Here is a 20,307-nt window from a genome sequence, read left to right on the forward strand (position 1 = left end):
ATATGTCTGTTACATGGAACATTCTAGCTCCGCCCGACAGGTACAGCTATGATACTTTAGTGGTTACGGAAAGCCCAGGTTTCGAAACATGGTCACGGCACGAAAACGTCTCTTGATGCTGTCTCCTTAACTGCGACAGCTACAGACAAGTGGCGTCGCTACCATACGGCGGGCACGGCATTTTCTTGTTGTGGACGGCCTAAAGAGATGCTTCCAGTGGACATGGCACGGCGATTGCCAAGATACTTCCATTTCGAAGTGACCTTTGTAGTACAAATGAAACGTTTTGCCGCTGCTGCTCCAACGGTAACGTGGCCGAGCGGTCTAAGGCGCTGGTTTTAGGCACCAGTCTCTTCGGAGGCGTGGGTTCGAATCCCACCGTTGCCAATTTTGACGTCTCATTTTTGTGCCGATGCGGTGTGTTCTCGTGGGGTAGGACGCAGCTCTTGTGACGCGCGTGTTGTGTAGGTAGCGTGGCCGAGCGGTCTCAGGCGCTGGTATCAGGCACCAGTCTCTTCGGAGGCGTGGGTTCCAAACCCACAGGTGCCAAACGTGTAATGTAGCCTGTGTCGTAGACAGCTGCACTCATTGCCCGCAAAGAAAACGGCACAACAAGGCGTGAGCGTCTGTTTCGTGAATTGTCGTAGAACAGTGCGTGGTGCAACGACAGGATTTGTAGGCGCCTTTTGCTCTCATCATTGCTGGCGTTCGTCTCCACGAAATGCGTCCGGAGCACGCCGCTCTATAACGCGCGAGAGTGGATTTTTTTACACTTGTCGTCGATTAACCGTGGGTTGCTGCTGCGTTCGCTGGAGGAGCGCTGCCGTCGTTATCCGGTGTGGTCTAGTGGCTAGGATACCTGGCTCTCACCCAGGAGGCCCGGGTTCGATTCCCGGTACCGGAAGTGCGCGTTTTTGTTGCTCCTCTTATGCGACTTGTCTCGACTTTGCTCGACTGACGCTACGCTGACGCGTGCACAAAGCCACGTTAAGTATGATTCGTTGCAACACCTGACGGCGAGAGAGATGCGGCGTCTATCCACTTGTTATCCAGCCACATACCGGTACCTGTTGTCAAGAGGCTTGGAGGTCTGCAACACATTGCCACGGAGGTGGATGCAGCTAACCACTGTAGTTAGTGTACTGACAGCGCAGGCACGTTCATTAGCTCGCATGCATGTGATGGAGACCGTGTCTGCCACTGCTGTGGCGTACACCTTGGCCTAGGCTTAGGCTTTGCTGTGTATCGACACTTGCATTCCAGCCAGCTGCTTCCGTGGGCGCCTCCGTGGCCATGGCCGTGATCGTCTAGTGGTTAGGACATTGCGTTGTGGCCGCAATAACCCAGGTTCGAATCCTGGTCACGGCAATTTTTGAAAGTTTCTCCTTGCTGCCGTTGCATTGACGATAGTGCACGAGTACCCGAAATCACAGTGCTTCCTTGGTTTTTCACTCGTGTTCCGCAGGCCGCAGTCCGTACTACCACTTCATCACAAGTGCAACCTTCTTGAGCTCACATATGTCTGTTACATGGAACATTCTAGCTCCGCCCGACAGGTACAGCTATGATACTTTAGTGGTTACGGAAAGCCCAGGTTTCGAAACATGGTCACGGCACGAAAACGTCTCTTGATGCTGTCTCCTTAACTGCGACAGCTACAGACAAGTGGCGTCGCTACCATACGGCGGGCACGGCATTTTCTTGTTGTGGACGGCCTAAAGAGATGCTTCCAGTGGACATGGCACGGCGATTGCCAAGATACTTCCATTTCGAAGTGACCTTTGTAGTACAAATGAAACGTTTTGCCGCTGCTGCTCCAACGGTAACGTGGCCGAGCGGTCTAAGGCGCTGGTTTTAGGCACCAGTCTCTTCGGAGGCGTGGGTTCGAATCCCACCGTTGCCAATTTTGACGTCTCATTTTTGTGCCGATGCGGTGTGTTCTCGTGGGGTAGGACGCAGCTCTTGTGACGCGCGTGTTGTGTAGGTAGCGTGGCCGAGCGGTCTCAGGCGCTGGTATCAGGCACCAGTCTCTTCGGAGGCGTGGGTTCCAAACCCACAGGTGCCAAACGTGTAATGTAGCCTGTGTCGTAGACAGCTGCACTCATTGCCCGCAAAGAAAACGGCACAACAAGGCGTGAGCGTCTGTTTCGTGAATTGTCGTAGAACAGTGCGTGGTGCAACGACAGGATTTGTAGGCGCCTTTTGCTCTCATCATTGCTGGCGTTCGTCTCCACGAAATGCGTCCGGAGCACGCCGCTCTATAACGCGCGAGAGTGGATTTTTTTACACTTGTCGTCGATTAACCGTGGGTTGCTGCTGCGTTCGCTGGAGGAGCGCTGCCGTCGTTATCCGGTGTGGTCTAGTGGCTAGGATACCTGGCTCTCACCCAGGAGGCCCGGGTTCGATTCCCGGTACCGGAAGTGCGCGTTTTTGTTGCTCCTCTTATGCGACTTGTCTCGACTTTGCTCGACTGACGCTACGCTGACGCGTGCACAAAGCCACGTTAAGTATGATTCGTTGCAACACCTGACGGCGAGAGAGATGCGGCGTCTATCCACTTGTTATCCAGCCACATACCGGTACCTGTTGTCAAGAGGCTTGGAGGTCTGCAACACATTGCCACGGAGGTGGATGCAGCTAACCACTGTAGTTAGTGTACTGACAGCGCAGGCACGTTCATTTGCTCGCATGCATGTGATGGAGATCGTGTCTGCCACTGCTGTGGCGTACACCTTGGCCTAGGCTTTGCTGTGTATCGACACTTGCATTCCAGCCAGCTGCTTCCGTGGGCGCCTCCGTGGCCATGGCCGTGATCGTCTAGTGGTTAGGACATTGCGTTGTGGCCGCAATAACCCAGGTTCGAATCCTGGTCACGGCAATTTTTGAAAGTTTCTCCTTGCTGCCGTTGCATTGACGATAGTGCACGAGTACCCGAAATCACAGTGCTTCCTTGGTTTTTCACTCGTGTTCCGCAGGCCGCAGTCCGTACTACCACTTCATCACAAGTGCAACCTTCTTGAGCTCACATATGTCTGTTACATGGAACATTCTAGCTCCGCCCGACAGGTACAGCTATGATACTTTAGTGGTTACGGAAAGCCCAGGTTTCGAAACATGGTCACGGCACGAAAACGTCTCTTGATGCTGTCTCCTTAACTGCGACAGCTACAGACAAGTGGCGTCGCTACCATACGGCGGGCACGGCATTTTCTTGTTGTGGACGGCCTAAAGAGATGCTTCCAGTGGACATGGCACGGCGATTGCCAAGATACTTCCATTTCGAAGTGACCTTTGTAGTACAAATGAAACGTTTTGCCGCTGCTGCTCCAACGGTAACGTGGCCGAGCGGTCTAAGGCGCTGGTTTTAGGCACCAGTCTCTTCGGAGGCGTGGGTTCGAATCCCACCGTTGCCAATTTTGACGTCTCATTTTTGTGCCGATGCGGTGTGTTCTCGTGGGGTAGGACGCAGCTCTTGTGACGCGCGTGTTGTGTAGGTAGCGTGGCCGAGCGGTCTCAGGCGCTGGTATCAGGCACCAGTCTCTTCGGAGGCGTGGGTTCCAAACCCACAGGTGCCAAACGTGTAATGTAGCCTGTGTCGTAGACAGCTGCACTCATTGCCCGCAAAGAAAACGGCACAACAAGGCGTGAGCGTCTGTTTCGTGAATTGTCGTAGAACAGTGCGTGGTGCAACGACAGGATTTGTAGGCGCCTTTTGCTCTCATCATTGCTGGCGTTCGTCTCCACGAAATGCGTCCGGAGCACGCCGCTCTATAACGCGCGAGAGTGGATTTTTTTACACTTGTCGTCGATTAACCGTGGGTTGCTGCTGCGTTCGCTGGAGGAGCGCTGCCGTCGTTATCCGGTGTGGTCTAGTGGCTAGGATACCTGGCTCTCACCCAGGAGGCCCGGGTTCGATTCCCGGTACCGGAAGTGCGCGTTTTTGTTGCTCCTCTTATGCGACTTGTCTCGACTTTGCTCGACTGACGCTACGCTGACGCGTGCACAAAGCCACGTTAAGTATGATTCGTTGCAACACCTGACGGCGAGAGAGATGCGGCGTCTATCCACTTGTTATCCAGCCACATACCGGTACCTGTTGTCAAGAGGCTTGGAGGTCTGCAACACATTGCCACGGAGGTGGATGCAGCTAACCACTGTAGTTAGTGTACTGACAGCGCAGGCACGTTCATTTGCTCGCATGCATGTGATGGAGATCGTGTCTGCCACTGCTGTGGCGTACACCTTGGCCTAGGCTTTGCTGTGTATCGACACTTGCATTCCAGCCAGCTGCTTCCGTGGGCGCCTCCGTGGCCATGGCCGTGATCGTCTAGTGGTTAGGACATTGCGTTGTGGCCGCAATAACCCAGGTTCGAATCCTGGTCACGGCAATTTTTGAAAGTTTCTCCTTGCTGCCGTTGCATTGACGATAGTGCACGAGTACCCGAAATCACAGTGCTTCCTTGGTTTTTCACTCGTGTTCCGCAGGCCGCAGTCCGTACTACCACTTCATCACAAGTGCAACCTTCTTGAGCTCACATATGTCTGTTACATGGAACATTCTAGCTCCGCCCGACAGGTACAGCTATGATACTTTAGTGGTTACGGAAAGCCCAGGTTTCGAAACATGGTCACGGCACGAAAACGTCTCTTGATGCTGTCTCCTTAACTGCGACAGCTACAGACAAGTGGCGTCGCTACCATACGGCGGGCACGGCATTTTCTTGTTGTGGACGGCCTAAAGAGATGCTTCCAGTGGACATGGCACGGCGATTGCCAAGATACTTCCATTTCGAAGTGACCTTTGTAGTACAAATGAAACGTTTTGCCGGTGCTGCTGCAACGGTAACGTGGCCGAGCGGTCTAAGGCGCTGGTTTTAGGCACCAGTCTCTTCGGAGGCGTGGGTTCGAATCCCACCGTTGCCAATTTTGACGTCTCATTTTTGTGCCGATGCGGTGTGTTCTCGTGGGGTAGGACGCAGCTCTTGTGACGCGCGTGTTGTGTAGGTAGCGTGGCCGAGCGGTCTCAGGCGCTGGTATCAGGCACCAGTCTCTTCGGAGGCGTGGGTTCCAAACCCACAGGTGCCAAACGTGTAATGTAGCCTGTGTCGTAGACAGCTGCACTCATTGCCCGCAAAGAAAACGGCACAACAAGGCGTGAGCGTCTGTTTCGTGAATTGTCGTAGAACAGTGCGTGGTGCAACGACAGGATTTGTAGGCGCCTTTTGCTCTCATCATTGCTGGCGTTCGTCTCCACGAAATGCGTCCGGAGCACGCCGCTCTATAACGCGCGAGAGTGGATTTTTTTACACTTGTCGTCGATTAACCGTGGGTTGCTGCTGCGTTCGCTGGAGGAGCGCTGCCGTCGTTATCCGGTGTGGTCTAGTGGCTAGGATACCTGGCTCTCACCCAGGAGGCCCGGGTTCGATTCCCGGTACCGGATGTGCGCGTTTTTGTTGCTCCTCTTATGCGACTTGTCTCGACTTTGCTCGACTGACGCTACGCTGACGCGTGCACAAAGCCACGTTAAGTATGATTCGTTGCAACACCTGACGGCGAGAGAGATGCGGCGTCTATCCACTTGTTATCCAGCCACATACCGGTACCTGTTGTCAAGAGGCTTGGAGGTCTGCAACACATTGCCACGGAGGTGGATGCAGCTAACCACTGTAGTTAGTGTACTGACAGCGCAGGCACGTTCATTTGCTCGCATGCATGTGATGGAGATCGTGTCTGCCACTGCTGTGGCGTACACCTTGGCCTAGGCTTTGCTGTGTATCGACACTTGCATTCCAGCCAGCTGCTTCCGTGGGCGCCTCCGTGGCCATGGCCGTGATCGTCTAGTGGTTAGGACATTGCGTTGTGGCCGCAACAACCCAGGTTCGAATCCTGGTCACGGCAATTTTTGAAAGTTTTTCCTTGCTGCCATTGCATTGACGATAGTGCACGAGTACCCGAAATCACAGTGCTTCCTTGGTTTTTCACTCGTGTTCCGCAGGCCGCAGTCCGTACTACCACTTCATCACAAGTGCAATCTTCTTGAGCTCACATATGTCTGTTACATGGAACATTCTAGCTCCGCCCGACAGGTACAGCTATGATACTTTAGTGGTTACGGAAAGCCCAGGTTTCGAAACATGGTCACGGCACGAAAACGTCTCTTGATGCTGTCTCCTTAACTGCGACAGCTACAGACAAGTGGCGTCGCTACCATACGGCGGGCACGGCATTTTCTTGTTGTGGACGGCCTAAAGAGATGCTTCCAGTGGACATGGCACGGCGATTGCCAAGATACTTCCATTTCGAAGTGACCTTTGTAGTACAAATGAAACGTTTTGCCGCTGCTGCTCCAACGGTAACGTGGCCGAGCGGTCTAAGGCGCTGGTTTTAGGCACCAGTCTCTTCGGAGGCGTGGGTTCGAATCCCACCGTTGCCAATTTTGACGTCTCATTTTTGTGCCGATGCGGTGTGTTCTCGTGGGGTAGGACGCAGCTCTTGTGACGCGCGTGTTGTGTAGGTAGCGTGGCCGAGCGGTCTCAGGCGCTGGTATCAGGCACCAGTCTCTTCGGAGGCGTGGGTTCCAAACCCACAGGTGCCAAACGTGTAATGTAGCCTGTGTCGTAGACAGCTGCACTCATTGCCCGCAAAGAAAACGGCACAACAAGGCGTGAGCGTCTGTTTCGTGAATTGTCGTAGAACAGTGCGTGGTGCAACGACAGGATTTGTAGGCGCCTTTTGCTCTCATCATTGCTGGCGTTCGTCTCCACGAAATGCGTCCGGAGCACGCCGCTCTATAACGCGCGAGAGTGGATTTTTTTACACTTGTCGTCGATTAACCGTGGGTTGCTGCTGCGTTCGCTGGAGGAGCGCTGCCGTCGTTATCCGGTGTGGTCTAGTGGCTAGGATACCTGGCTCTCACCCAGGAGGCCCGGGTTCGATTCCCGGTACCGGAAGTGCGCGTTTTTGTTGCTCCTCTTATGCGACTTGTCTCGACTTTGCTCGACTGACGCTACGCTGACGCGTGCACAAAGCCACGTTAAGTATGATTCGTTGCAACACCTGACGGCGAGAGAGATGCGGCGTCTATCCACTTGTTATCCAGCCACATACCGGTACCTGTTGTCAAGAGGCTTGGAGGTCTGCAACACATTGCCACGGAGGTGGATGCAGCTAACCACTGTAGTTAGTGTACTGACAGCGCAGGCACGTTCATTTGCTCGCATGCATGTGATGGAGATCGTGTCTGCCACTGCTGTGGCGTACACCTTGGCCTAGGCTTTGCTGTGTATCGACACTTGCATTCCAGCCAGCTGCTTCCGTGGGCGCCTCCGTGGCCATGGCCGTGATCGTCTAGTGGTTAGGACATTGCGTTGTGGCCGCAATAACCCAGGTTCGAATCCTGGTCACGGCAATTTTTGAAAGTTTCTCCTTGCTGCCGTTGCATTGACGATAGTGCACGAGTACCCGAAATCACAGTGCTTCCTTGGTTTTTCACTCGTGTTCCGCAGGCCGCAGTCCGTACTACCACTTCATCACAAGTGCAACCTTCTTGAGCTCACATATGTCTGTTACATGGAACATTCTAGCTCCGCCCGACAGGTACAGCTATGATACTTTAGTGGTTACGGAAAGCCCAGGTTTCGAAACATGGTCACGGCACGAAAACGTCTCTTGATGCTGTCTCCTTAACTGCGACAGCTACAGACAAGTGGCGTCGCTACCATACGGCGGGCACGGCATTTTCTTGTTGTGGACGGCCTAAAGAGATGCTTCCAGTGGACATGGCACGGCGATTGCCAAGATACTTCCATTTCGAAGTGACCTTTGTAGTACAAATGAAACGTTTTGCCGCTGCTGCTCCAACGGTAACGTGGCCGAGCGGTCTAAGGCGCTGGTTTTAGGCACCAGTCTCTTCGGAGGCGTGGGTTCGAATCCCACCGTTGCCAATTTTGACGTCTCATTTTTGTGCCGATGCGGTGTGTTCTCGTGGGGTAGGACGCAGCTCTTGTGACGCGCGTGTTGTGTAGGTAGCGTGGCCGAGCGGTCTCAGGCGCTGGTATCAGGCACCAGTCTCTTCGGAGGCGTGGGTTCCAAACCCACAGGTGCCAAACGTGTAATGTAGCCTGTGTCGTAGACAGCTGCACTCATTGCCCGCAAAGAAAACGGCACAACAAGGCGTGAGCGTCTGTTTCGTGAATTGTCGTAGAACAGTGCGTGGTGCAACGACAGGATTTGTAGGCGCCTTTTGCTCTCATCATTGCTGGCGTTCGTCTCCACGAAATGCGTCCGGAGCACGCCGCTCTATAACGCGCGAGAGTGGATTTTTTTACACTTGTCGTCGATTAACCGTGGGTTGCTGCTGCGTTCGCTGGAGGAGCGCTGCCGTCGTTATCCGGTGTGGTCTAGTGGCTAGGATACCTGGCTCTCACCCAGGAGGCCCGGGTTCGATTCCCGGTACCGGAAGTGCGCGTTTTTGTTGCTCCTCTTATGCGACTTGTCTCGACTTTGCTCGACTGACGCTACGCTGACGCGTGCACAAAGCCACGTTAAGTATGATTCGTTGCAACACCTGACGGCGAGAGAGATGCGGCGTCTATCCACTTGTTATCCAGCCACATACCGGTACCTGTTGTCAAGAGGCTTGGAGGTCTGCAACACATTGCCACGGAGGTGGATGCAGCTAACCACTGTAGTTAGTGTACTGACAGCGCAGGCACGTTCATTTGCTCGCATGCATGTGATGGAGATCGTGTCTGCCACTGCTGTGGCGTACACCTTGGCCTAGGCTTTGCTGTGTATCGACACTTGCATTCCAGCCAGCTGCTTCCGTGGGCGCCTCCGTGGCCATGGCCGTGATCGTCTAGTGGTTAGGACATTGCGTTGTGGCCGCAATAACCCAGGTTCGAATCCTGGTCACGGCAATTTTTGAAAGTTTCTCCTTGCTGCCGTTGCATTGACGATAGTGCACGAGTACCCGAAATCACAGTGCTTCCTTGGTTTTTCACTCGTGTTCCGCAGGCCGCAGTCCGTACTACCACTTCATCACAAGTGCAACCTTCTTGAGCTCACATATGTCTGTTACATGGAACATTCTAGCTCCGCCCGACAGGTACAGCTATGATACTTTAGTGGTTACGGAAAGCCCAGGTTTCGAAACATGGTCACGGCACGAAAACGTCTCTTGATGCTGTCTCCTTAACTGCGACAGCTACAGACAAGTGGCGTCGCTACCATACGGCGGGCACGGCATTTTCTTGTTGTGGACGGCCTAAAGAGATGCTTCCAGTGGACATGGCACGGCGATTGCCAAGATACTTCCATTTCGAAGTGACCTTTGTAGTACAAATGAAACGTTTTGCCGGTGCTGCTGCAACGGTAACGTGGCCGAGCGGTCTAAGGCGCTGGTTTTAGGCACCAGTCTCTTCGGAGGCGTGGGTTCGAATCCCACCGTTGCCAATTTTGACGTCTCATTTTTGTGCCGATGCGGTGTGTTCTCGTGGGGTAGGACGCAGCTCTTGTGACGCGCGTGTTGTGTAGGTAGCGTGGCCGAGCGGTCTCAGGCGCTGGTATCAGGCACCAGTCTCTTCGGAGGCGTGGGTTCCAAACCCACAGGTGCCAAACGTGTAATGTAGCCTGTGTCGTAGACAGCTGCACTCATTGCCCGCAAAGAAAACGGCACAACAAGGCGTGAGCGTCTGTTTCGTGAATTGTCGTAGAACAGTGCGTGGTGCAACGACAGGATTTGTAGGCGCCTTTTGCTCTCATCATTGCTGGCGTTCGTCTCCACGAAATGCGTCCGGAGCACGCCGCTCTATAACGCGCGAGAGTGGATTTTTTTACACTTGTCGTCGATTAACCGTGGGTTGCTGCTGCGTTCGCTGGAGGAGCGCTGCCGTCGTTATCCGGTGTGGTCTAGTGGCTAGGATACCTGGCTCTCACCCAGGAGGCCCGGGTTCGATTCCCGGTACCGGATGTGCGCGTTTTTGTTGCTCCTCTTATGCGACTTGTCTCGACTTTGCTCGACTGACGCTACGCTGACGCGTGCACAAAGCCACGTTAAGTATGATTCGTTGCAACACCTGACGGCGAGAGAGATGCGGCGTCTATCCACTTGTTATCCAGCCACATACCGGTACCTGTTGTCAAGAGGCTTGGAGGTCTGCAACACATTGCCACGGAGGTGGATGCAGCTAACCACTGTAGTTAGTGTACTGACAGCGCAGGCACGTTCATTTGCTCGCATGCATGTGATGGAGATCGTGTCTGCCACTGCTGTGGCGTACACCTTGGCCTAGGCTTTGCTGTGTATCGACACTTGCATTCCAGCCAGCTGCTTCCGTGGGCGCCTCCGTGGCCATGGCCGTGATCGTCTAGTGGTTAGGACATTGCGTTGTGGCCGCAACAACCCAGGTTCGAATCCTGGTCACGGCAATTTTTGAAAGTTTTTCCTTGCTGCCATTGCATTGACGATAGTGCACGAGTACCCGAAATCACAGTGCTTCCTTGGTTTTTCACTCGTGTTCCGCAGGCCGCAGTCCGTACTACCACTTCATCACAAGTGCAATCTTCTTGAGCTCACATATGTCTGTTACATGGAACATTCTAGCTCCGCCTGACAGGTACAGCTATGATACTTTAGTGGTTACGGAAAGCCCAGGTTTCGAAACATGGTCACGGCACGAAAACGTCTCTTGATGCTGTCTCCTTAACTGCGACAGCTACAGACAAGTGGCGTCGCTACCATACGGCGGGCACGGCATTTTCTTGTTGTGGACGGCCTAAAGAGATGCTTCCAGTGGACATGGCACGGCGATTGCCAAGATACTTCCATTTCGAAGTGACCTTTGTAGTACAAATGAAACGTTTTGCCGGTGCTGCTGCAACGGTAACGTGGCCGAGCGGTCTAAGGCGCTGGTTTTAGGCACCAGTCTCTTCGGAGGCGTGGGTTCGAATCCCACAGTTGCCAATTTTGACGTCTCATTTTTGTGCCGATGCGGTGTGTTCTCGTGGGGTAGGACGCAGCTCTTGTGACGCGCGTGTTGTGTAGGTAGCGTGGCCGAGCGGTCTCAGGCGCTGGTATCAGGCACCAGTCTCTTCGGAGGCGTGGGTTCCAAACCCACAGGTGCCAAACGTGTAATGTAGCCTGTGTCGTAGACAGCTGCACTCTTTGCCCGCAAAGAAAACGGCACAACAAGGCGTGAGCGTCTGTTTCGTGAATTGTCGTAGAACAGTGCGTGGTGCAACGACAGGATTTGTAGGCGCCTTTTGCTCTCATCATTGCTGGCGTTCGTCTCCACGAAATGCGTCCGGAGCACGCCGCTCTATAACGCGAGAGAGTGGATTTTTTTACACTTGTCGTCGATTAACCGTGGGTTGCTGCTGCGTTCGCTGGAGGAGCGCTGCCGTCGTTATCCGGTGTGGTCTAGTGGCTAGGATACCTGGCTCTCACCCAGGAGGCCCGGGTTCGATTCCCGGTACCGGAAGTGCGCGTTTTTGTTGCTCCTCTTATGCGACTTGTCTCGACTTTGCTCGACTGACGCTACGCTGACGCGTGCACAAAGCCACGTTAAGTATGATTCGTTGCAACACCTGACGGCGAGAGAGATGGGCGTCTATCCACTTGTTATCCAGCCACATACCGGTACCTGTTGTCAAGAGGCTTGGAGGTCTGCAACACATTGCCACGGAGGTGGATGCAGCTAACCACTGTAGTTAGTGTACTGACAGCGCAGGCACGTTCATTAGCTCGCATGCATGTGATGGAGACCGTGTCTGCCACTGCTGTGGCGTACACCTTGGCCTAGGCTTAGGCTTTGCTGTGTATCGACACTTGCATTCCAGCCAGCTGCTTCCGTGGGCGCCTCCGTGGCCATGGCCGTGATCGTCTAGTGGTTAGGACATTGCGTTGTGGCCGCAATAACCCAGGTTCGAATCCTGGTCACGGCAATTTTTGAAAGTTTCTCCTTGCTGCCGTTGCATTGACGATAGTGCACGAGTACCCGAAATCACAGTGCTTCCTTGGTTTTTCACTCGTGTTCCGCAGGCCGCAGTCCGTACTACCACTTCATCACAAGTGCAACCTTCTTGAGCTCACATATGTCTGTTACATGGAACATTCTAGCTCCGCCCGACAGGTACAGCTATGATACTTTAGTGGTTACGGAAAGCCCAGGTTTCGAAACATGGTCACGGCACGAAAACGTCTCTTGATGCTGTCTCCTTAACTGCGACAGCTACAGACAAGTGGCGTCGCTACCATACGGCGGGCACGGCACTTTCTTGTTGTGGATGGCCTAAAGAGATGCTTCCAGTGGACATGGCACGGCGATTGCCAAGATACTTCCATTTCGAAGTGACCTTTGTAGTACAAATGAAACGTTTTGCCGCTGCTGCTCCAACGGTAACGTGGCCGAGCGGTCTAAGGCGCTGGTTTTAGGCACCAGTCTTTTCGGAGGCGTGGGTTCGAATCCCACCGTTGCCAATTTTGACGTCTCATTTTTGTGCCGATGCGGTGTGTTCTCGTGGGGTAGGACGCAGCTCTTGTGACGCGCGTGTTGTGTAGGTAGCGTGGCCGAGCGGTCTAAGGCGCTGGTATCAGGCACCAGTCTCTTTGGAGGCGTGGGTTCCAAACCCACAGGTGCCAAACGTGTAATGTTGCCTGTGTCGTAGACAGCTGCACTCATTGCCCGCAAAGAAAACGGCACAACAAGGCGTGAGCGTCTGTTTCGTGAATTGTCGTAGAACAGTGCGTGGTGCAACGACAGGATTTGTAGGCGCCTTTTGCTCTCATCATTGCTGGCGTTCGTCTCCACGAAATGCGTCCGGAGCACGCCGCTCTATAACGCGAGAGAGTGGATTTTTTTACACTTGTCGTCGATTAACCGTGGGTTGCTGCTGCGTTCGCTGGAGGAGCGCTGCCGTCGTTATCCGGTGTGGTCTAGTGGCTAGGATACCTGGCTCTCACCCAGGAGGCCCGGGTTCGATTCCCGGTACCGGAAGTGCGCGTTTTTGTTGCTCCTCTTATGCGACTTGTCTCGACTTTGCTCGACTGACGCTACGCTGACGCGTGCACAAAGCCACGTTAAGTATGATTCGTTGCAACACCTGACGGCGAGAGAGATGGGCGTCTATCCACTTGTTATCCAGCCACATACCGGTACCTGTTGTCAAGAGGCTTGGAGGTCTGCAACACATTGCCACGGAGGTGGATGCAGCTAACCACTGTAGTTAGTGTACTGACAGCGCAGGCACGTTCATTAGCTCGCATGCATGTGATGGAGACCGTGTCTGCCACTGCTGTGGCGTACACCTTGGCCTAGGCTTAGGCTTTGCTGTGTATCGACACTTGCATTCCAGCCAGCTGCTTCCGTGGGCGCCTCCGTGGCCATGGCCGTGATCGTCTAGTGGTTAGGACATTGCGTTGTGGCCGCAATAACCCAGGTTCGAATCCTGGTCACGGCAATTTTTGAAAGTTTCTCCTTGCTGCCGTTGCATTGACGATAGTGCACGAGTACCCGAAATCACAGTGCTTCCTTGGTTTTTCACTCGTGTTCCGCAGGCCGCAGTCCGTACTACCACTTCATCACAAGTGCAACCTTCTTGAGCTCACATATGTCTGTTACATGGAACATTCTAGCTCCGCCCGACAGGTACAGCTATGATACTTTAGTGGTTACGGAAAGCCCAGGTTTCGAAACATGGTCACGGCACGAAAACGTCTCTTGATGCTGTCTCCTTAACTGCGACAGCTACAGACAAGTGGCGTCGCTACCATACGGCGGGCACGGCACTTTCTTGTTGTGGATGGCCTAAAGAGATGCTTCCAGTGGACATGGCACGGCGATTGCCAAGATACTTCCATTTCGAAGTGACCTTTGTAGTACAAATGAAACGTTTTGCCGCTGCTGCTCCAACGGTAACGTGGCCGAGCGGTCTAAGGCGCTGGTTTTAGGCACCAGTCTCTTCGGAGCCGTGGGCCCGAACACATCGCGCGCTCGCTGCGGCGTGTCGGGCGGTGTTTACTTGCGGATCGCGGTCGGCGGCGTGTGCCTCGCGGTGCTGTTTCTGCAGTAGTTTGTTATTCCTGTGAGTACCATGGATCTCAATCATTCAGAGAATCGTCAGAACAATATTCAGTGCGCGTTTGATAGATCCGTGCGTAGGCCTACGGCTTTCGAGATTCATGAATGGATTAAAAGTGATCTTCAATTACCGAAAAGTGTTGTTCTTGGCGTTCAACTTGACGCGTTCCTTAACTCGGTATTTTTAAAACTGTCGTCTTCCGATATGTGTGATACTCTAGTCAATGTGAATGGTGGTATACGTAAAATCAGGCACCTTGACGGTACTATTAGTGATGTTGTGTTATCGAACGCGGGTTATGGTATACGCACTGTTCGCGTGTTTAACCTGCCATTCGAAGTCCGTAATGAAACTATTTCTCGTAGTTTACTTCCGTATGGTACAGTGCTTTCGGTCGTAAAAGAGAAATGGTCGTCAGCTTATCATTACGACGTTGAGAACGGTGTTCGCAGTGTCCGCATGATTGTCCGACAGCATATACCGTCTTTTGTTGTTGTTGCTGGCCATCGGGCCTTTATTACTTATAGCGGTCAACCGGCAACCTGTTCTTTTTGCAATGGTACCGGACATTTTCGACAGGACTGTCCGAAACGTAGTCGCCCAGTGCAATTACCAAGGACAGACGGTCAGGATGAGGTGACGTGGGCGTCGGTCGCGCTTGGCGCCTCCCCCGCACGTGCGAGTCGTGTGTCTGCACCTGCGATTGCGACCGACGTTGTGGCTATGGACGTTACACCTTCCGTTCCTGTTGCTGATAGCTCCCCGGCGTTGCCTGTGATTTCTTTGCCTGTCGATGTAGCGGCCCCCGTGCCTGATACGCAGGCTGTTGACAAAATTGAGCTACCGATTATGTCTGACCCTGTACCGGCTGATGTAACGCTGTCCGTATTAGAACCCGTATCAGAGGCTGCTCCCACTGTTGTGAATGAGAATGTGTCCGCTGCTGCCGTCGTTGTTGTAGACCGTGAGGTGCGTCTTGACGCCCCCGCGGAACCCAAACCGCGTCGGGAAAGGCCGACTGAGAGGGCTGAAAACGTTCCCCGCATTCGCAGCGCGAGTATTTCGAGTGTTTCCTCTCGTAAGGCGCGAACGCCGTCCCCGGTGGTAACTTGTGTTCCACCGTACAAGTCCACCTCTAAACTAAAAAAATTGCAACGGGCCTCGCAGCGCGCGGTTGTTGACTCGCGGCAGGCGCCGGCTTCCGAACGCCGTCGGCAGCGGCCTGCTGCTTGCAGTCAGCCCGAGGCGTCCGTGAGTTCCGCGGAGTCCAAGCGGGACGAGAAAGTTCGGCAGCTAAAGGTTCTCCTTACTAAAACGGAGCCTGTCGTAGCAAGTGGTATGGCGATGGACGTTGTTCAGGGCGTGTCTCCTGCCAACTTGGCAGCCAAACGTAAATCGGACGACTCACATTGCCGTCGCATCCGGCCGCACTCGCAGGATTCTGGATCTGTTTCTGCCGTCGGCGCTGGACCTGCCACGGCGGCTCCTTCCGGTGCCGCTGTTAGTATGGACACGGAGGTGGTTCAGCCCCCCGTGTTTTCCGGTGATAAGTGTGACTGGGCGGCGGACGTGGAGGTGGACGACGGCACTGGAGCCGGTACGTAGCGCGACTTTGCTCTTTGCTTGGCAGCGTGATTGCATCCGCCGTTGCCTAAGTTTAACGTTGTTTTTTGTGGCGTATTCTTGTCTCTCTTGTGTGCCACCGGTCTGTTGCGCGTTTTAACCTGTATTTTGCACGCGAGTGTAATTTTGGCAGCGCCACTGTACCCGTCGTTGTATGTTTTTATTTGGTGTGTATTTTAAATGTGTTTGGTATTTTTCAATGTGTTGGGTGCCAGCCGCTCGTAGGCGGCACATTTTAGTCGTTCTTGCCGCTCACTTGGATCCTTATGGATACACGGGTGCTTTTCCAGATGTGAGCATTCATTTTTCACACAGTTGTGTAGTTTTGTTGTGTATGGGGTCTGACACGCGTTTTTTGTGTGTTTACCCCGTTCCTCTCAAGACCATGTGCTGTCATACCGGTGCATGTGCCGCTTTTGTGGTGCGTATACCTTTTTTTTTCGCGCGTCTGATGTGTGACATCCGTTTTAGACATAATTTACTGTGCTTGCCACTTCCTTGCATATTTTTAGCGGCACGTGTGCATGCAATTTTTTGCGGACCTAAGTTTTAGCCTTTGAAAGTGTCTGGTGTTTATTGTCCGCTGGCGGAACTTTTAGTCGTTTTGTGTTGAAACAGTGTGTACTCCTTGTGACGCCCATGCTTCCACCGTTGTGCACGCTTCCTTGAATTTTATTCTTCTTGTTATTTCTTGTCTTTGCTGTGTCTGGTGTGTGCCCCCCGCCGCCGATCTTGTCTACATTACTTGTTATCTTCGCAGCGATACTGCCTCGCTTCTTGTGCACACTGTATTTGTTGCTCCTTGCGTTGTGTATGGTTCCTGACACGCGTCGGTGGCATATACTTACTGTTAATGTTAACAAAATGCGTAGTCCTCATAAGGTCCTTGCATTAAAAACTCTTTTATGTGAAACCCGTTGCCATGTCGCTTTTTTGCAAGAAGTGACACGGGAGGCTCTCCTGCTTTTAACCGATCTGAGTGACTACGTTATTGTGGATAATGTGGTGTCAGACAATGTCACCGGTACAGCTATTTTAGTCTGCTCCGGGCTCAATGTCACTAATATCGAGTGTCTCCCTACTGGCCGCGCTATTGCGTGCACTATTGAAGGCGTCACGTTTGTTAATGTTTATGCTCCTTCCGGTAGCGACTACGCGGCGCGGCGGCTCTTTTATAGTCAGGAGCTGTGTGAGGTTTTGCACCGGAATTCCGCTCATTTAATTCTCGGCGGTGATTTTAATGCGGTCACCGATGACCGCGATCAGGAGCCGCGCCCCAATAAGTGTCAGGAACTCCACACGCTTCTCACAAGTTTTAATCTGCAGGACACGTGGCGAATGCTCCACCCGGTTGACACCCAATTTACCTATTTTTATCCACAGGGACACAGCCGACTTGATCGGATCTATGTGTCATCGTCACTTGCGGCCCCGGTGGCTCGATCTGAGGTCAGGCCGGTTATTTTTTCAGATCACTGCAGTTATTTTTGTGAACTTTCGCTTCCATTTTTTAGGCCATCCTATCGCCGAAATCTATGGAAGTTTAACTGCAGCCTGCTGGCCGACTCTCATTTTCAGCAGTGCTTCACTGATATGTGGCACAAACTTTTGCAGGCTAAACCCGGTGATAGTAGCGTTCTCGGGTGGTGGGTTGGTACTGCCAAACCTGCAGTCCGGACCTTTTTAATTAATTTTAGCCGAGACGCAGCGCACTGGCGTCGCTCGACGTCACAGTTTTATCAGAACTGTTTGAAGGATCTCGCCCGCCAAGTTACGGCCCAGCCGCATCTTCTTCCCATTTTTAAACAATTTCAGGCCGAACTTTTGTCCGATCTGCGGCGAAAGGGTAGGGGGCCGGTTACTCGGTGCCAACCTGTGGGTGCCGTGGACGGGGAGCCGCTCTCTATATATCATCTTAACAGAGAGCGGAAGATGCGCGAACGATTGGCCTTTAATGCGTGGGTCACTCGGGATGGAACAAAGACTTCCGACAGGGTGACGATTGAGAGGGAAATCCACGCACATTTTGAGTCTCTCTTTCGGGACGTTGATGTCGAACCCGCTGCGCTGCGTCGTCTTTTACAGGGGATTCCAAATGTTTTACGTCGCACAGACCGTGTTCATCTTAATGAGGCTTTTACGTCCGATGAATTGCACGAAGCTGTCAAGCGAAGTCCTAGGGGAAAATCTCCCGGAATGGACGGCATTCCCGCTGAATTTTATTTGCAATTTTTTAACCTTTTACGCGATACGTTAACCGGTATCGCGAATGAAATTCTTAATGGCGCTCCTCTACCAACGGAATTTGCAGCGGGATGCATCACGCTCATTCCCAAATCGAAAGCGACGCCGAATATCCACGCTGTTCGACCGATCACTCTGTTAAACGCGGACTATAAGATCATGGCGAGGTGCGTCGCGCACAGACTGCGGCAAGTCATGCCGCGCGTTCTCTGTGAACATCAGACGTGTGCTGTGCGTGACAGGAATATTTTTGACGCCGTTCTGGCCTATAGGGACTGTATCGGTTTTGTACGCGGCAACAGAGTTCGGTCGGCAGCCATTATGTTGATCGATTTCCAGAATGCGTTTGACAGGGTTGGCCATGCCTATTTGCGGCGTGTCATGGTTGCAATGGGCTTTGGCCGTAAGTTTACCCACACGGTTCAGGGTTTTTTGCGCAATGCCACGTCGAGTGTCATCGTCAATGGGTCCCTCAGTCAGCCTATACGTCTAACTCGCTCGGTCAGACAGGGTTGCCCGTTGTCAATGACACTTTACGCTTTGGCGCTCGACCCGCTGCTGCGGTCTATCTGCCGCGAGTGTCCCGGGATCCAACTTGGGGAAGATCACCTCACTTGTCGGGCTTATGCCGACGATCTTGGGGTGTTCTTGGGTCGGCCGGCTGATGTGGATACCCTGTACTCTGTTCTCCGGCTGTTTGAGAAGGCGACGGGGGCCGTTGTGAATGTTCACAAGACGGTTTTGCTGCCTCTTACTCCACGCATGAGCCATGTGCGTCGAAATTGGTTCAGTGTTGTGCAGCAGCACAAAGTCCTGGGGGTTATTTTGTCTGATAATCCTCAGCGCATGGAGGCTCTGAATTGGCGCCCCGTCTTACACAAAATTCGAGCGGTTGTTAAAATTCATGCGGCCCGGCATTTGGCGCTCCATGACAAGGTGCATCTCATTAACACTACCATCTTAGCTAGAGCGTGGTATTTAGCACAGGTTCTCCCGGTTCCTAAGCTTCTAGATCGCGCTATTAAACAGGCCGTCTACTGGCTCCTTTGGAAAGGGGAAATTTTCAAAGTTTCGTTAGCCACCTGCACCTTACATACGGCCGATGGGGGACTCGGTCTGGTGGATTTTTCCGCCAAATGCGCGGCGCTCCTCCTCAAACGGACTACGGCCGTATTGGAGAAAGGCACCAGCAGTGCCACGGTCAGGTTGTTCACCCAATACCGCCCACCTTCCGTGGTTGCTCCGGTCTCTGTCAGCCACATACCCTTTGCGCTGAATTACGTGCGGCGTTTTTATTTTAACAGCAGCTATCTTGCGCATAGTGGCACCAGCGGCGGTCGTGTGGGCGACATTGTCCGTGCTCTGAGGGGATTACCGGCCAGAAACAAGTGGGAGTACCGCCTACCGCACACTGACTGGCGGACAGTTTGGCGCAACATCACCACCCCCGTGCTTCCTGCACCTGTCAGAGCGACGTGGTATAAAGTGGTCAATGGCACGATTCCTACAAATGCTAAACTGCACTCTATTCATCTGAGTCCGTCCCCTGCATGCGAAGAATGCCATGTCGACGATACCATTGAACATCGTTTCGTGTGCCGTCGGTTCCATGCTGTGTGGGACACTGCTCGGGATATGGTTCGTCTCGTCAACAGGGTGTCTACAGCGCAGGTGACAGTGGCAGATGCAATCGTACCTCAGTGTAAGGCGTTTCCATCCACCAAACGCAATGCCACCATCTGGTTACTCGGCCATACAATTTATTCGCTCTTTTGTCTCAAACTGACGGATCGTTTGGATTTTCTCACCTACTTATGGACTGAGCACGGCAAGTACCGTGTTCGTACCGATTATGTTCCGACTTTTGCAAATTTTTTGCATGTCGCTTTGGCGCATGCTTTTGCTCCTTACCGATGTCGACTTAATTAATTTTCCAAATTCCTGCTTAAAACTGTGACGTGATCGTGAGCGAATTCGTTTAGCGATGCATGACTATTCAGTATCTGGAACGAAAAATATAACGTAATCGGGAGACATTTCTCCCTTGGGAATTGCCTCGTATATGGTGTATTGCGAGGATTTTTGTTTTCCTTTCTTTATTTTCCTCTTGTTTTCCACTCTGCCATGTTATGGTTTGGGATCGTGTTACCGCGAAGAAGCGTTTGCATGAAAGTGTTCCCTTTTTTGTGGACATTTCATTGTGTTTTACTTACTTTTACTTTAGTCAGGATTGATGGTGTGATTTCCCTGATTGAATTGCATTGTTTTTTTTTTTATTAAGAGTGATCATCGCACCTCTCTTTCTTTTTCCACGGAGTACGTCCGTGATTATGACTTCTCTGTTGCTGAATGGCGTTTTGC

The 20,307-nt window shown here is 52.8% G+C and overlaps 1 protein-coding gene and 27 non-coding genes across 28 annotated transcripts in view; all 28 read left to right on the forward strand.

Moving 5' to 3' along the window:
- The first annotated feature begins 305 nt into the window (after positions 1-305).
- On the forward strand, positions 306-387 carry Trnal-uag (transfer RNA leucine (anticodon UAG)). Its single transcript has one exon. It is a non-coding gene; the product is annotated as a tRNA-Leu (tRNA).
- Positions 388-832: 445 nt separating this feature from the next.
- On the forward strand, positions 833-904 carry Trnae-cuc (transfer RNA glutamic acid (anticodon CUC)). Its single transcript has one exon. It is a non-coding gene; the product is annotated as a tRNA-Glu (tRNA).
- A 392-nt stretch (positions 905-1,296) lies between these two features.
- Positions 1,297-1,368, forward strand: Trnah-gug (transfer RNA histidin (anticodon GUG)). The gene has a single exon. It is a non-coding gene; the product is annotated as a tRNA-His (tRNA).
- Positions 1,369-1,821: 453 nt separating this feature from the next.
- On the forward strand, positions 1,822-1,903 carry Trnal-uag (transfer RNA leucine (anticodon UAG)). The gene has a single exon. It is a non-coding gene; the product is annotated as a tRNA-Leu (tRNA).
- A 445-nt stretch (positions 1,904-2,348) lies between these two features.
- On the forward strand, positions 2,349-2,420 carry Trnae-cuc (transfer RNA glutamic acid (anticodon CUC)). The gene has a single exon. It is a non-coding gene; the product is annotated as a tRNA-Glu (tRNA).
- Positions 2,421-2,806: 386 nt separating this feature from the next.
- On the forward strand, positions 2,807-2,878 carry Trnah-gug (transfer RNA histidin (anticodon GUG)). The gene has a single exon. It is a non-coding gene; the product is annotated as a tRNA-His (tRNA).
- Positions 2,879-3,331: 453 nt separating this feature from the next.
- Positions 3,332-3,413, forward strand: Trnal-uag (transfer RNA leucine (anticodon UAG)). The gene has a single exon. It is a non-coding gene; the product is annotated as a tRNA-Leu (tRNA).
- Positions 3,414-3,858: 445 nt separating this feature from the next.
- Positions 3,859-3,930, forward strand: Trnae-cuc (transfer RNA glutamic acid (anticodon CUC)). The gene has a single exon. It is a non-coding gene; the product is annotated as a tRNA-Glu (tRNA).
- A 386-nt stretch (positions 3,931-4,316) lies between these two features.
- Trnah-gug (transfer RNA histidin (anticodon GUG)) lies at positions 4,317-4,388 on the forward strand. Its single transcript has one exon. It is a non-coding gene; the product is annotated as a tRNA-His (tRNA).
- A 453-nt stretch (positions 4,389-4,841) lies between these two features.
- Trnal-uag (transfer RNA leucine (anticodon UAG)) lies at positions 4,842-4,923 on the forward strand. Its single transcript has one exon. It is a non-coding gene; the product is annotated as a tRNA-Leu (tRNA).
- Positions 4,924-5,368: 445 nt separating this feature from the next.
- Positions 5,369-5,440, forward strand: Trnae-cuc (transfer RNA glutamic acid (anticodon CUC)). The gene has a single exon. It is a non-coding gene; the product is annotated as a tRNA-Glu (tRNA).
- Positions 5,441-5,826: 386 nt separating this feature from the next.
- Positions 5,827-5,898, forward strand: Trnah-gug (transfer RNA histidin (anticodon GUG)). The gene has a single exon. It is a non-coding gene; the product is annotated as a tRNA-His (tRNA).
- Positions 5,899-6,351: 453 nt separating this feature from the next.
- Trnal-uag (transfer RNA leucine (anticodon UAG)) lies at positions 6,352-6,433 on the forward strand. Its single transcript has one exon. It is a non-coding gene; the product is annotated as a tRNA-Leu (tRNA).
- Positions 6,434-6,878: 445 nt separating this feature from the next.
- Trnae-cuc (transfer RNA glutamic acid (anticodon CUC)) lies at positions 6,879-6,950 on the forward strand. The gene has a single exon. It is a non-coding gene; the product is annotated as a tRNA-Glu (tRNA).
- A 386-nt stretch (positions 6,951-7,336) lies between these two features.
- Positions 7,337-7,408, forward strand: Trnah-gug (transfer RNA histidin (anticodon GUG)). Its single transcript has one exon. It is a non-coding gene; the product is annotated as a tRNA-His (tRNA).
- A 453-nt stretch (positions 7,409-7,861) lies between these two features.
- Positions 7,862-7,943, forward strand: Trnal-uag (transfer RNA leucine (anticodon UAG)). The gene has a single exon. It is a non-coding gene; the product is annotated as a tRNA-Leu (tRNA).
- A 445-nt stretch (positions 7,944-8,388) lies between these two features.
- Trnae-cuc (transfer RNA glutamic acid (anticodon CUC)) lies at positions 8,389-8,460 on the forward strand. The gene has a single exon. It is a non-coding gene; the product is annotated as a tRNA-Glu (tRNA).
- A 386-nt stretch (positions 8,461-8,846) lies between these two features.
- Positions 8,847-8,918, forward strand: Trnah-gug (transfer RNA histidin (anticodon GUG)). The gene has a single exon. It is a non-coding gene; the product is annotated as a tRNA-His (tRNA).
- A 453-nt stretch (positions 8,919-9,371) lies between these two features.
- On the forward strand, positions 9,372-9,453 carry Trnal-uag (transfer RNA leucine (anticodon UAG)). The gene has a single exon. It is a non-coding gene; the product is annotated as a tRNA-Leu (tRNA).
- A 445-nt stretch (positions 9,454-9,898) lies between these two features.
- On the forward strand, positions 9,899-9,970 carry Trnae-cuc (transfer RNA glutamic acid (anticodon CUC)). The gene has a single exon. It is a non-coding gene; the product is annotated as a tRNA-Glu (tRNA).
- Positions 9,971-10,356: 386 nt separating this feature from the next.
- Positions 10,357-10,428, forward strand: Trnah-gug (transfer RNA histidin (anticodon GUG)). The gene has a single exon. It is a non-coding gene; the product is annotated as a tRNA-His (tRNA).
- Positions 10,429-10,881: 453 nt separating this feature from the next.
- Positions 10,882-10,963, forward strand: Trnal-uag (transfer RNA leucine (anticodon UAG)). Its single transcript has one exon. It is a non-coding gene; the product is annotated as a tRNA-Leu (tRNA).
- A 445-nt stretch (positions 10,964-11,408) lies between these two features.
- Trnae-cuc (transfer RNA glutamic acid (anticodon CUC)) lies at positions 11,409-11,480 on the forward strand. The gene has a single exon. It is a non-coding gene; the product is annotated as a tRNA-Glu (tRNA).
- Positions 11,481-11,871: 391 nt separating this feature from the next.
- Positions 11,872-11,943, forward strand: Trnah-gug (transfer RNA histidin (anticodon GUG)). Its single transcript has one exon. It is a non-coding gene; the product is annotated as a tRNA-His (tRNA).
- Positions 11,944-12,396: 453 nt separating this feature from the next.
- Trnal-uag (transfer RNA leucine (anticodon UAG)) lies at positions 12,397-12,478 on the forward strand. The gene has a single exon. It is a non-coding gene; the product is annotated as a tRNA-Leu (tRNA).
- Positions 12,479-12,923: 445 nt separating this feature from the next.
- Positions 12,924-12,995, forward strand: Trnae-cuc (transfer RNA glutamic acid (anticodon CUC)). Its single transcript has one exon. It is a non-coding gene; the product is annotated as a tRNA-Glu (tRNA).
- Positions 12,996-13,386: 391 nt separating this feature from the next.
- Trnah-gug (transfer RNA histidin (anticodon GUG)) lies at positions 13,387-13,458 on the forward strand. The gene has a single exon. It is a non-coding gene; the product is annotated as a tRNA-His (tRNA).
- Positions 13,459-14,802: 1,344 nt separating this feature from the next.
- LOC126315461 (uncharacterized) overlaps positions 14,803-20,307 on the forward strand; it is a gene marked incomplete at its 3' end in the record, with an annotated part of 119,611 nt that continues 114,106 nt past the window's right edge. The window contains exon 1 of the mRNA XM_049992704.1: positions 14,803-15,676. Within this exon, the coding sequence (XP_049848661.1) occupies positions 14,803-15,676 (874 nt within the window). The remainder of the gene's footprint in view (positions 15,677-20,307) is intronic.

The sequence above is a fragment of the Schistocerca gregaria genome, unplaced genomic scaffold, assembly GCF_023897955.1.
Source record: "Schistocerca gregaria isolate iqSchGreg1 unplaced genomic scaffold, iqSchGreg1.2 ptg000570l, whole genome shotgun sequence".
NCBI lineage: Eukaryota > Metazoa > Arthropoda > Insecta > Orthoptera > Acrididae > Schistocerca > Schistocerca gregaria.